Source organism: Ascidia mentula, chromosome 2 (assembly GCF_947561715.1).
Source record: "Ascidia mentula chromosome 2, kaAscMent1.1, whole genome shotgun sequence".
Taxonomy (NCBI): domain Eukaryota; kingdom Metazoa; phylum Chordata; class Ascidiacea; order Phlebobranchia; family Ascidiidae; genus Ascidia; species Ascidia mentula.
Genome location: NC_138567.1, coordinates 5,512,824 through 5,526,787, shown reverse-complemented (window position 1 = coordinate 5,526,787; position 13,964 = coordinate 5,512,824). Strand labels below are relative to the sequence as shown.

At 40.9% G+C, this 13,964-nt stretch overlaps 1 protein-coding gene across 1 annotated transcript; it reads right to left on the bottom strand.

Annotated features, from left to right (window-relative positions):
• Positions 1-185: 185 nt before the first annotated feature.
• Positions 186-13,712, bottom strand: LOC145888747 (RNA polymerase II elongation factor ELL-like). The gene is made up of 14 exons (XM_082979575.1): positions 13,449-13,712; positions 13,216-13,263; positions 12,586-12,695; positions 11,533-11,661; positions 8,716-8,753; positions 8,078-8,195; positions 7,375-7,542; positions 5,752-5,869; positions 4,569-4,690; positions 3,661-4,229; positions 3,068-3,110; positions 2,520-2,613; positions 1,728-1,850; positions 186-495 (listed from the first exon to the last, which is right to left on the bottom strand). The coding sequence occupies exons 1-14, from the start codon at positions 13,566-13,568 to the stop codon at positions 382-384; spliced, it is 1,914 nt and encodes a 637-aa protein (XP_082835701.1). The 5' UTR covers positions 13,569-13,712; the 3' UTR covers positions 186-381.
• Between the last annotated feature and the right edge of the window lie 252 nt (positions 13,713-13,964).

Sequence of the window (13,964 nt, the reverse complement as noted above, 5' to 3'; positions counted from 1 at the left end):
TTCGTTTACAGCCAAAAATTTTTAGACCGAACGCTAATCCTGTCAAGAATTCTCTTAAATATCTAAGTAAAAATTGTAAGTTTGGTTGTTCTAAAAACGTAAGTTTTGATGGCTTTACCTCGCTCACACCTCCCTTTAACCTCAACACTAAATCTGTCACACACCATCACCACACCACGTGCTCGTAACACACTTGTTTGCGGAGTTTCGAAGTTAGAAAAACAAACATAAGCAGGAAGAGAAGTTTCCTCGTCTCCCGCCACAAAATGAAAGGCAAGGCACTCTTTTTCGTGAAGCCGGCCACACGGCACTGTAACACTTGCGTTTGAATCAAACCACCACACGGTGGCACCAGAGCGTCGCTCAGCGCGGTTGCGCCATCTAGAGGCGGCGTTTGGCCTCGCGACGATCGTAGTCCAGCACGAGGTCTTTGATGTGCTTCAGTTTGCGGTGAAGATACTCGAAACGGTCAATGTCCTTACGGAAGATGTGATCCTGGGTTGAAAAGTAAAGATTACTTATTACAATATAACAATGTTAATTTTTACATCGAATTTAGTTTGTATTCTGATGATGTTCTCAGTTCAAAATTATCCGACCCGGTCGGATCCGGATAGTTATCAATCAAATCCGGCCAGATAATTTGGATCCGGCAGTTTCCTAACACCGATTCAAGCGTGTATTTTACCGGTTTGATAGCCAAACAGAATCCTATGTTAAGGTTAGCTTATCATGAGTGGAACAAATCAACGTGGGTATTTATTAATATGGAATAACACGTCACGAAAAACCTTAATCACAAGCAACCGGAAAATCAGTAGTCGGCGAGTATGACAGCTGGGTCCAAAAACGAGTAATTTGCGAACTGTTTGTCCGTGTTAGGACAAAAGTGCTTTGCCAACTATCCGGTAAAATTAGGCGGAAAATATCTGTACTTTTCGACAAGTTATATAGGAATGACCATAGGGATACAATTTAAATTAATAAAACTGGCGATACAAAATTGTAGGCAAAATATATGCATGTGTCAGAGAAAAACATGGACGACTCCTGATCATTTAAATAATTAAATAAATGGCCATTTTCAACTCAAATGAATGCGCCAGACAGTACGTCCGCATAGCAGACGAAAATAATCCATCAGTTAAATAATGCAGTAGTTGATCCACGATCTACTAGCGTACAGCACATTAGTAAGGATCAGCTTAGATCAGTGTGGTAAGAGTGCCACTAGTACGTGGGCACCTTTCCCTAATTAGCGGATATAGTTCGAATTAAAAATTTGAATTGAGTGATCCCAAAATGTTTGTTACTTCATCTACTAGGTTACTCAACTAGGTGGTACGCGTCGAAATTGTTTACCTCCTAAGTGGTACGCAACCACAAAAAGGTCGGGAATCGCTGGATTAGATCAACTTAGTGCGGGTCCACACTCACGCTTTGCGCCGGCGGATTCTTTGTTTGTTTCATTATACGCCGGCGTGCGGGGGTACGCTCGGGACATTAAAGCGTGAGTGTGGACCCGGCCTTACAGACCGTTTGCATTTCAATTTACCAGATAAACATAAGATACTTCCAATCTACTAGGTTAATCAACTAGGTGGTACGCGTCGAAATTGTTTACCTCCCAAGTGGTACGCAACCACAAAAAGCTTGGGAATCTCTAAAAGACCGTTTGCATTTCAATTTACCAGATAAACATAAGATACTTCCGAAAGATTGTTTACCTTTTTCAATTTCTTGTATTCTTCGAGTACTTTGCGCCCGATAATTTTGTATTGGTCGGTACCAGTCTCCTCCTTACTTATCTGATTTTGCCACTCCGCAAACCGCTTCGCTTGATCAGCCACCTGTGACCAATTCCACAAATTTCACACACATTCTTCAACCGTTTCCAAAATACGGAAGTTTGGACGAAGTCCGGACACATGTGTTTAAATTAATTTCACGCACGAATTGACATCCAATTTCTAACGCTGTCACGCATCACCGCAGTATGAGATATAGTACCAGAGTATTGAAGGTTTGGACGAGGTTGTATGTATTCCACACGTCGGATAGAAATGATTGTTTTTGTATTGGCTATACATACATAATTGTAAGTAATTATTCTTAAGCCCATATCTTCAACATTTATGTCCAAACGCACGACATCATCTGCAACCAAATTATCATCATGCCCCGGTCGTCATGCGGTGCCGTTAATCCGCAAGCGCACATAAACGAGTTGACCGTTATATGCAAATTACTTGACAGACACGATCCATTTATCGCTAAAACTTAAGGCCAAACATGACTCATTTAGTTCACAACGTGACAACTAGAGACATGAGAATAGACACCACCAGAAACTAAACCGTTGTGTTTGAGGCGTTTTAATAACGCGTGTTGTAAGTCATGATCGTCGAACGCCCAGCAGCGCACAACGCGTTTCCTGCCCAAGGTTTTTTAGCAATCGCACGGTAGCCAGAGGCGATTTTGACGTCATAATGTAGTATTCGTAGCGGGGAAACACCGACCTTTTCGTGCAGTCGCAGGTATTCCTTATATTCAGCATGGAAGTCCTTCTTGTACTGCGTGCGCTGTTCCAAGTAGTTGATAGCCTGGTATTTGCTGTGAAGTAGGTGATCGATGTTAATGGCTCTGGTGGAACGCTCGGAATGACAATAAGTAAGGTAGAAGATTAAATGCCATTTAAACAGTCGCTTTGTAACAACTAAAAAATTGCTTAAATTTATAATTGAAACAAGTCAAAGATTTTCAACAGAAGAAGTCTTTTCAGAACACCAATTGCAGTACTGTTCCACTTGCTACATCACACACCCTCTACTATATATGTGTTCGATTGAATGTGATTTTTTTGCGGGACAGTTTATAATGCTCATTACTGACAGTATTTGTTTAATATTTCTATGTTTTTAGTAAAAACATCTTCTTTGGTTTTTCTTAACAAGCCACAATATTTTTTGTCCAGTGGTAAAATGTGTTGCGAAAACGATTAATGTTGAACCACAGTTAAATAGTTTTGACCTAAATCAAGTACGAAAGGTGATAATGCGAAACTCACCGAACAAATTCGTCCCCGGCATCGTTCACAGAATCTTGCCGACCTGCAACAACACGAACACCAAATCAGGTGTCAACAGTGGGAGTATTGTATCGTCACAAAGCTGTGTGAGTGGGCGTAAAATGCAATAAAGGGAAGCTGACAAACGGGGGATTCACGCTAAACTATTGACTGTTTTTACAGCAAACATTTAAAAACACTTTGTTTTCGAAATGAGCTTCCTTCGCGTGCGCTGGTATTGTGATGGTAGAAAGAGCTCTTTGTTATCAACGTAAAGGCGTCACGGGCTCAGCAAACCGCTCACAGCTGCATGTAACTATTAAAGTGATTGATCGGTGGAAGGGTTCAACTAAGCGAGAGTTTGGTCTTGGGTAATATTGCCGAACACACATGGTTCACATTGTATAGTATAAGACACTGACGATGCTCAAAAAAGCTGACTAATTTCACCCAGTGAAAATTAACGTTTCCATGCTGCTTGTGATATAAATTATAAGAGGTGGGAATCGTCACAGTGATTGTAACAGAATGGGGAATGATTCCTATGGAATGATAAAAAGCGCATAGTTTGGATGAAAAACACTGGGCTTTACCTTGGGAAAGCGTTTGAGCAGATTTTTCCTCATTACCGTCAGAATACTTAGTCGTTTTTTTCTGGGCAATGTCATCTCTTGTGTTTCGCGATTTTGTCCCGCGAATCGGAGAAATCTCCCCGTTTTCTTCTTTCGCTGCTGGCTTCACGTTTACATCAGGAGGCGAGAGCTCAAGAGGCGGGGTTACGAGCGGCGTTCTCCGGCTATCGCCACGCGGTTTTCTTGGGCTTGGACCATCGCCGCGCACGCCGAATCCGCTCGTCTCGGTGTCGTCCAAATTAACAATGCTGCTACTACTTATGGTGGATACTGACGTTGGATTGAGACTGATCATTCCGCTTGTATCCAGTGGGGAAACGGAACGCGGCCTTCCGCCGCCTGGACTTGACTTGTTAAAGTAGGAGACCCGTGCTTTTTTGCGTGCAGGGTTCGTGTAGTTCGCTTCGTCTTCCGCACGTCGGTTTTTGGGTGACAAAGCCGGGTATTCGGGTTTGCCTTTCGTGGGGTCCGGAGCCTGCAGGGGCCGCTTGCGATTGTCCGCGCCTCCAATCTTGATCTCAGCAAGTTTTCTAATGACATGTATTGGTCTTAGTGAAAGTGTACCCAAATATGCGATTTAACTACCCTAAAAATATTGTAGTGCCCTTCTAGGTTTTTTAACATGAATTCTGATATTTATGAAATAAAACGTTGTGCAAACTCGGATAATCCGGATTCGGTATATCCGGAACTTAGCCAATACTAGAGTTCTACTATATTTAAACATAAAAGAGAATTTTTTATTTTTTTAAACGAAGTTTTGAGTCTAAAATGTAACACACGTTTGGAAAACATCCTCCACAATACGCATGTGTGTAGTAGTAATCGTCCGCTTTTTGTTGCCGACAAACATTGATAGGTCAACCTACCGTCTGACTGAGCTCCGTTCATCGTCGGTAAAACCCGACCAATCAGCTCTCACGTCGTTGTATCCGGATTTGTTCAGTGAGTATTCCTGCTCGCCCTTTCCCACGGTGCGTGACGTCGACACCTACGTCATAAAGGGAAAGTTGGCTTATTGCGAAAGAGAAAGGTTAAGTGAAGAATTGACCTAAAGTGTCTGGGCAAGTAAAACATAAAACAACTGCTTCGAGCTTTTGAAAGCCGTTGCTATAGACAATATACATGATAATACACGTCGCGGGTGGTGAAAAATGCTTGTGAAAGAAAACTATTTGACACTTGGGACAGAAATTTCACGAAAAGGTAACAACAAAAATTAAAATGATTTCAAAACTGCTTTTCAAATACGTAGGTCTGCTCAAATAATGACGCTGGTCAATCGTAATGGCAACACACCCCAACGCGAACGTCATTGAGTGATGTTGGTTGAAAACGAGATCCGAGGCGTGAAAAATATGTTTGAACGGATGAAAGCAACCGATAACTGATGCTTGTCAGGGATACTGGTGCAGTTTGACGTCACACACACAGCGGTTTACCACAAGAATTTGGTTTATTGTCGTGAAGAAACCACTCGGTTTCAAAGATTAGAGAGAAATGTGGGCCACAGAATTTGATGCAAATGGAGCTTTTAGGATAGATTTTTTTGCCCCCAAAACCTTTAACTACATCTTCATAAACATAAGGTGAAGTTGTTCTGCAGCAAGACACAGACAAGTTTTGGTTTAATTTATACTTTACTGAACGAAGGGATACACGCAAACTAAATCAACAGGGGGACAAAAGGTTTAAAAAGCAAATTCAAACTTCTTCTTGACCACATACGGACTTAGATCTTGGGTGACAAAATAATCGGTACAGTGGGCCTCATTCACCCTTTTTGCGCGGACATGACGACTGTGCAAATTGTGATAAAATCGACATACCGAGAATTTCATTTATATTTGATTTGCCTTGACATGTTTTGGTATTTCCAAGCACGTCAATGTCTGGTATCAAATACTTTTTTTTAACGTCGTGTTTAACTAATTAGTATCAGTTACAAGCATGACAACGTGACTTGCTGATGTTACATGAGTCACAAGATAGGGCATGTCAAGCTTCATTTGACCCGCAGGTCACCGGTTTAAAACTCCTTAATTTAACAACCTGTTGCAGGACGCTTTGTAGTTTGGTTTTGTCCGGCGCTGAACCGAAACGACTAAGACGAATCATCAACTCCTGATGTTTCAGAGGTCTGGGAGCCAGCAGGTGGGTGACCGTCTCGCTGCAAACATACATAGAGAGTGTTAAGGCTTGTGGAAGTGAATGCAGGGCATTGGGACAGACGAGTTCTTGCCGAAACCTCAGGAATGCTTTAAATCTTATCACCGACCTCGCAAACGGCAACAAAATGTTACCAGTGAAATTAAAGTTCTGCAAAATGCAAAGCATATCAAGCACGGGGTGTCCAACCACTGTGCAATATCAAAGGACCAACACTATACCGATTTACAACTCAATGCAAAAATACACACGCTACCTGTGGTAGCCTGGCAACAAACCGGATTACAGCGCCACGTAAATAAGTGCGATTAGGGTACAAAATTCGTATCAGATTAAATTTGATCATTCCATGTAAACGGGCTTACTAGTTTTCCAATCGCGAATTAATCGACAAAAGCGGTCTGGAGTATAATTTAAACGTTTCAATATGGTTTCTATGATGGGACGGAGGCCGTATGTTTGAATGGCGCAGGATAAAACGCTTCCCTTAGGAAAGCGACGTCCGCATATAGATGGCGTTCTACGTCAAAATTATAGCAATAAACGTCACACGGCCGGTAAACAAATATGTTCCCTAGCCTCGTAAAGTACACGAGGATGCAAGGGAAAAGAGACACCAGAATTTTGAGATAGGTCTTAACAGGCCTATAGTTGTTGTCTGTGGATAAATTTTGTACAATGTTGACATTTTTACTACTGACTTAAGAAGAGTTTGGGAAAACTGGAAAATTTCAAGTGGAATAGATACGAGTTGGTAAATTTTTGCACCGACCTATGCACTTTTTTACATTTAACTACAAACCCACTTGACAATAGAATTGACAAGAAGCGCAAAAAGAACCCATCCTACCATTAGCACAACACTCAAGAAAAAAAATTCGCATTTTTATCAGAAAGTTAAACACAGGAGGTACCTTCCCACTAAGGGGCAGTTTAACTTAGACGTGGGGGAAGCGCATACGTCAATACCTTGACCACGAACACAACACGCGCGCGCGTGTCTTGTTTAAAATTAGATCCTTGGCGCACTTCATTGACTGGGAATCGGGGAGGTGTGTTTGCATTGCCGAGTTACAGGAAGCAAAATATCGATTCAGCATTTTCCAATGACAAAAGCGGCCACAAATATTAGGTTTATCGCAACAACGCGTGGTTCGCGTGCTGCCTTGAGGGCCTGACACCACGTCATGAGGTCGTGTCTACGGTAGGCTTGGTTTCGAGTTAATGATGGGGTTATATGGAGTTTTAGTTAGGGTATACTTGGATATAGGGATCTGCTTTATGGTGGCTCTTTCGCCTGCTCTCACACTTACAATTAAACAAAACGAATCACATGCAGACAAATTAGTGGCATGGTAGAGATTGGTACGCATAATGTGCTGATAAAACAAAATTTATAAACAGAGCACAACGTACGAATTAATTAGGAAAAATAAACTGCCAAACGCAAAACGCATTGAATATTAATTAAACCTCTTCAAAAAAAGTTGGCCTTGTTATACTTACTCCAACGATTTCCCGCTGCTGATCAAGCTTTGCTGGGATGAGGTAGTGGATGATGAGAGTGATGACAAGACAGGCTTGGTCTTATTGCGAACACCGGCCAGGTCGCCACTACTCGATACGGGAGAATCGGAACGCAGGCTTGTCGCCGATGTGTGCGGGGATATTGACCTGTTCACATTGATTTTGTACAACATAACATATTGTGTGGATGTAATAACGAAGCCCACAATATCATGTCACAAAAGAGCCACAATGGTGAACTGTTGAAGAGACAACTGTTAATGTTAACGATTTTGTGTGTTTGGAGGATGCAGCACCAGATAATGCATTTTAACTACCCACTTACCACAGATGAAACGAAAGTTGTTATTTTTGCAAAACCTACTTTGATTTAACGTCCTTTGCAAAAACTTTTTACCACGTGGAAGTATAGGAGTCATAATATGATACCACGCTTTTTGGCACGCTTCAAACATTAAATACACCAAACTCCTACTTACACGACTATTATGATGGCGTTGCGATGGTCAAATATTGAAAGCAGAATGCTATGTATCCAAATTGTAGTCGAATTATTACAAAACGCAGAAATCTGATATAGCAAAACAATGTTGACTAAAAACTTAAGTATGCGGATAGACCATTTTACAGGACACATAACAGTCAATCGAAGTTAAATATCCCCACGCAACTATACACAAACCTGCTGTATGGCATCGAGGAGGTGTGTCGATTTGGTGGCGGAGTGGCAGTGCGGTTGTGTGTGAACGGCAAGGATCTGTTCGCTTGGTCCATAACCCTTCGAACCGTTTTGTTTTTGCCTGCGCAAGAGGTTTCAAGGTACAGGTTTAGTCCAAAGGTGGGATGTCAACGCAATGTAATATCACGAAGGCAAAGGTGCAGTTTTTCAGGGTAACTGGTGGCACGTTTTTTTTCACTTCGTTAAAGGTCTGGATAACAACGGTTTCTTATGCGGACAATAAAGTCAAATGCAAATTTTCGGCCACATTTATGGAAATTCAACTTTTCAAGGTTAAGATCAGCAAGACACATATATGAAAATTTTGGTTGCAATAAACCACACTGTGGTCAGATCGTCATTTACAAAGCTGTTCAGATCGACAAAGCCGTGAAAGTGGTTGAAAAAAATTATTTTTACACCGCAGAATTTTCCTCCCTGTTAAACTACATAGCAAACCATACACGTTGTTCGGCTCCCTTAAGGTACAATTGTGCAAACCGCACGGAAGGCGTACAAGTAAACATTAAAAATTAACCTAATTTTACAACCAAAATAATAATAATAATTATATGGAAGAGAATAACGGAAGGTGGACTCACTGATTTTCGAACTTGATGGCTGTTTGATGACCTTCGTACTGCAAACAAACAAACAAACATGGGTCATAAAATAATAAAGCGATTCTTGAAATCATCATTTCGGTAACAGGAAGGTAGAACGAGAATAAATACACAAGGTTAAAGAGGACACGGGTGATGGGAAAATCGATGTGGTTTCTGACCTGCGCCTTGACTTAAATAAACAGAATATTTACGTGGTGCATGACAATATAAATTTGATTTAATCAAAAAAAAACTTACTATTTTATGTAGTTTGTTTGAACAAACAACATGGCTGATCGCGTGTCATTTGGGGTTTACAAACACTGCTTAAAACTAGTTGCAGCACAGTTACAGCACTGGAGACATCAACGTTTGTGCGTTAGTTCTTAAACTTGCTAAGTCAGTTTGCCTGGTGGTGCACACCTTTTATCATGCCACAAAAGGCGTTGGAGTCTTTAATGGGTCGTTAATCCACGCAAACCGTTAAGCTATCGTCGATTGGCTGGGATTAACCAGCAAAACAGGCAAATATGGCCAAGATGAAAGTGGTCTTATTGTAAAACTGCAGGATTGCATATCTTCCCTTCGGGACGACCGCAATTCGTCGGTATATTTAAACATTAGATTCTCGTGTAAGCTGAAGAGAAGTGTGTTAACAAACGTTGGCAAGAACTTGGCAGCCAAAATGACGATGCTGCGTTTTGCATGTGGTAATATTTGGCGACTGCTTTGCGTTGCGCTTGGTTGACTTACAACGGAAGTAGACAAAAACAACGGCATTACAAATAGGCAAACTGTCAATGGGTTATAACTTGTTCCATCGTGTGTTTATTGCCAGCAATTGTATCTCAATTTAACGAGGCGTTTGGTTAGCAGCAACCACAACAACCATCGAAAATAGCGCGTCGCCTGCAATGCAACAAGCAAGGCACTTAAGCGTGCAGCAAAGTAGCGTGCACGAGAAGTGTATCATATCAAGAGGTTTGTGTAGCCAAGTGCCCTTGCGCATAAGCGCGCATTGCCAGCGGTAAACACTCGTCGACTCGTTTAGTTGTTTGTACAGCCCATATGCGTATGAGCATACGGTTCCGAGTTCGGTCAAGGGTAGCGCACTTTAGGGCTAGAAACGGTTTTAAACCCGCTCGGGTTGGGGTCGCAGGCGGGCATTTAAATGCTGACCTCGCGTGACAGCGAATTTTGTTGAAAGCGAAACCAGTGAGACGTTGCTGACACGGTTATTCCACACTTCCAGCACGTTTCTCGTTGTGGCTTGATACAAAATGTTCACAACTCAACAGATTAATGGTGTGGTACAGTTTCCAAGTCCATACCATTTTTTAAATTAACTTCATTTTTGGTGTAATATAGGGGAATCACGCCTATTTCTCCAACGACCGCCAGTCTGTCCTAACTGATTTTTACTTTACTTAATGCCTTAAAGCGTAATAAAAAGGTATATCAAACGATTTTTCTCACCTAAAAATGCTTGACCTTAGGTTGCATCATAACAAATTCTTTTTTTTAAAAAGACCAAATATCCAGGTGAAAATCTGACCAGTTTAACAGTTCGCGGCAGGCAATACAAATGTTGTCTACATATATGTGTGCAGACAATTAGCATCCACATACGACCGTAAGAACGCAGGTTTTGCATCGCTGGTGTAAGGTAAGGTAATCGCCAATGGCAAGAAGAACTGGACGATCATTTTGAGTCAATCGGAACAGCATAAGACGCCGGTTAAATAGCAGCAACTTTAAAACGACACAGGGTAATTTTAACGCACTGATCGGTGGCATATTACGTCACGTGTTGAAGCTAACTACGTCACAAATGTGATTAAGCTGGAGAAAGCATAGTCGATGCGGTAAACCACAAAAGACATACCTCATTCGATTTGTTGCGAGCCACGTTTGATTTAAAGAAAACATTACGACACAGGATCGATGTAAATGACCTACGAGCAACAGAAACCAAAGACGTTTTACTTGGGTGGAATTACAATACAACGAACATACTGGTTTCGTTGTGTCAGGTTACGCTGGTTAACATACAGCATGAAAAACGACAGCAGCATGTTGGGCCTATTGCTACTTTTTGGTTGTTTTAACATCGATTATGAGCAATGTTGGATTATCACAAAGCTTACATTTACTTGCCATAAAAAAATGTAAGCCACAATCGCTTGGCGACCTACAATTATGGTTGTTCGTCATAATGGCCGTTTTTAAAAACAAGCAGATCTGACTGACGTGTACATTTTCAAAAGGACCATAAAGTTTTGGAAAAACATTTGTCTAACTCAGTCAGTGGAGTGATGAAAGCACAAGGCACGTGTGGCACCAATTGGTTTAAAACGCGTGAAGTGTTGCGCTATGTTCAGCATCAGTTCAGTTTCCTCGTAACTGAATGGTTTCATAACTATTCGTTTCGTTCTGTTTGTTGTTGAAACAAATCCGTATTATTGCGTAAGTAAACAGGCAAAATGACCATATTTCTTGCATTGCAGAAGATTACCGACACATGTTTCACAAGGCTGGCAGAATTGCCTTTTGATTTTTAGCCAGAATTTTTCCAGGAAATTTATCCAAGCACTGTCAAGACGGATAAAAAATGTTTTTTTTTTTAAATAAGGCACATGTCGCTATAGCATAAAATATTATGGCACGCATTCCCACGTGAGTTTTGCATCCCTGTATTAAACGCAAAACACCAGTGAACAAAAATTAAACGAAACCGGAACCTGTCGCTACATAAACAACACCCAAACGCCGATAATTTGGGGGCATTCCCATCTGCGCAAACAGCCAACATACCTAGTTTTCTGTTCCTGCTCTTTAACGAGGGTCATCCGCTTTCTTGTGGCGTTGTAACTGTCGTCAGTGGCGTTCACCGTTATTTTGTGTTGGATTGCGCCCAGGACCGAAATACGCCCAAGGGGTTCCCTTTGGACAAATGGAAAATGTTCAGTTAATCACAACAATATTGCAAGATAAATCCAATGCGCGTATTTATAAAGCATACAGGTAGGCCAGATGCGTTATACTTTGTAGCATTAACAACAAAAACAACTTGTATTTTAGCTACAGACGTGAAATGAACGAAATTTTGTTCGGATGGATTTATTTGTCAGAATACTTCTATTTATGACCATGATTTAATTTGGTAAACAACTATACATAATTAGAAGTAAGACAGGAAGTGGGTTTGACTAAATATGGTTCCACTAAACTTATTTACAAAGATTTGCTAAAAATAACGCACACTTCCAAGTAACCACGGCATCGTGTAAAGAGCTAGATCACGGGCGAGTGAAAGACAATGCCAACAAAAAGTTTAGAATTCACTTGCCCTGGTATCACTGTGTATTGCAACAAACGCCTGCTGGCACTGAATCAGCGATGCTCCAAGTAAAGCATATGCGAAAATTAGCGCGTTTCCGTGTCAAATACTACTCTCGCCGCCATGGTTGATCAATCAATATCCCTACACATTTCCCAGTCCATATGCCCAAACCGCAGGGCGTCGGCACCCAGAGCCCGCGGTGTCTCATCACGTAGTCGCCCAAGCACCGATTTTGTGTCTCCTCTTGGGCACTCTCAAGTTAAAGTTCTTTTGAACGACGGAAGGGGAAAAATTGCGGCAAGGTAAAAAATGCCCATTAATGAGATTGTTTGGGAAAATATACGCTACATTTTGGCATAAAAGTTATCCGCAACCCAAACCGCAAATCAACTTTGATATGTTAATTGACGGACAAGTGGACGAAACCAGAGACAAACGAGCGATTTACAACGAAGTGGGGAGACGGCATTGTGTCGATTTTAAATAGGTAGATTTGGTGATAGGTGCCTTCGAGGTCAACTTACCGTGTCTTTGACTGCTGCAGGCAATCTATGGCGACCGATTGACTCAAGGAGGCGAATAGGAAGGTGAAGTTTTGTGTTTCCCCTTCACTGGGCCCTGGTATTTGAATCCTCTGTGAAGAAAAAAACATACGCTTGGTTTTGTATGAACCTAAGGATACATATTATAATAGAAATTGAATTTTGAGGTAGTTTTGACATTTGCTTCCACATCATGTTGATTTACAGCAAAGAATATCTATGCACTATGTTTCAAAAACAACTTAACATGATCATTGACACTTTACCAATAAAAATACTAACACAGTTCATGTTAGTGCAGATTTTGTAGCTGTGCTAGAACCAGAAAAGACTCATTCATGTTGAAATAGTTACAAAGTAGTGTCACATTAAATCATGGAACATTTCCACCCACTATTTATGGCTCAGGAAATGTTATATAAATGTGGCTATGAGCATCCAGCGAGCATATGGAAAAGTGCCAGGAAGCAGAAATGAATGCATGTTTGTCTAGTTGTTGGTAGGGATTAAACACACATTCAAAGCAGACAAAATTGACTCTTAATTTCCAGCAAAAGAAACATACTGCATCCTGATGACATTATTTTAGAGAGCAACTAATACACTACTAACCCCTTGGTTTCCATCAAATTGTATGTTGGGTTTTCCATTGCGTTCACCCTGCCAAGTACATAAAAGACAATTAATGCTAAATTAACGTTTTGTTTACAACTGTTTATAGTAACAACATTGTTGTAAACTAACAATATATTGCATGTTAATTTTTGTTTAACCATTTGATTTGGTGATATCTTTTTTAACAAATATGAGACCTGCTATTGTGACAATAATGTTGTTGTACTTACCCTCTCTTGGTATTCTTCGATGGCTCTAAGGGCGGAATCGGTCAGTTTGAACTGCAGAACAGTTTTTTTGGCATTGTTTTGTTGAAGGGCATATTCTCCCTCCTTCAACTCAATGGCCATCTGGCAGCCCTACGTTTGATTGACCATCAAGGCAGTTCTGTATGCTTTAAATTTAACCCCTTGCCTGTGCTGTGGCCAAAGGCCAGTACAAGGCAAACCTTCACTTTGTCGGTGCAAATTTAATCAACAACTCACTAAAAACTCTAACCTGCAACCAGAAATAAAAATAATTTAGAGGGTACAACTTTTCAAAGTGTTCTAAATACATCAACAAACAATGTATCAAATAAAACCTTGTAAGACAATGAACATACACAAGATAAACTACAAAAGTCTTAAACAAGGACCTACAGCAATTGGAACAATTAAGCATGGAGAACATTGTTTGATGATTTGCCTGCAATCAGGCAACATAACTTGCAGCAATTTCTTGTTTTGCATTGTTACCTCATTTTC

Bases quoted from the DNA above. Each gene is read 5' to 3' on its own strand.
- LOC145888747 (XM_082979575.1), bottom strand. From the start codon at position 13,568: ATGGCCATTGAGTTGAAGGAGGGAGAATATGCCCTTCAACAAAACAAT. The intron at 11,662-12,585 runs GTAAGTTGACCT...ATTTGTCCAAAG, and splicing joins CTGCAGCAGTCAAAGACACG to GGAACCCCTTGGGCGTATTT. The intron at 4,230-4,568 runs GTAGGTTGACCT...ACATGTCATTAG, and splicing joins GAACGGAGCTCAGTCAGACG to AAAACTTGCTGAGATCAAGA.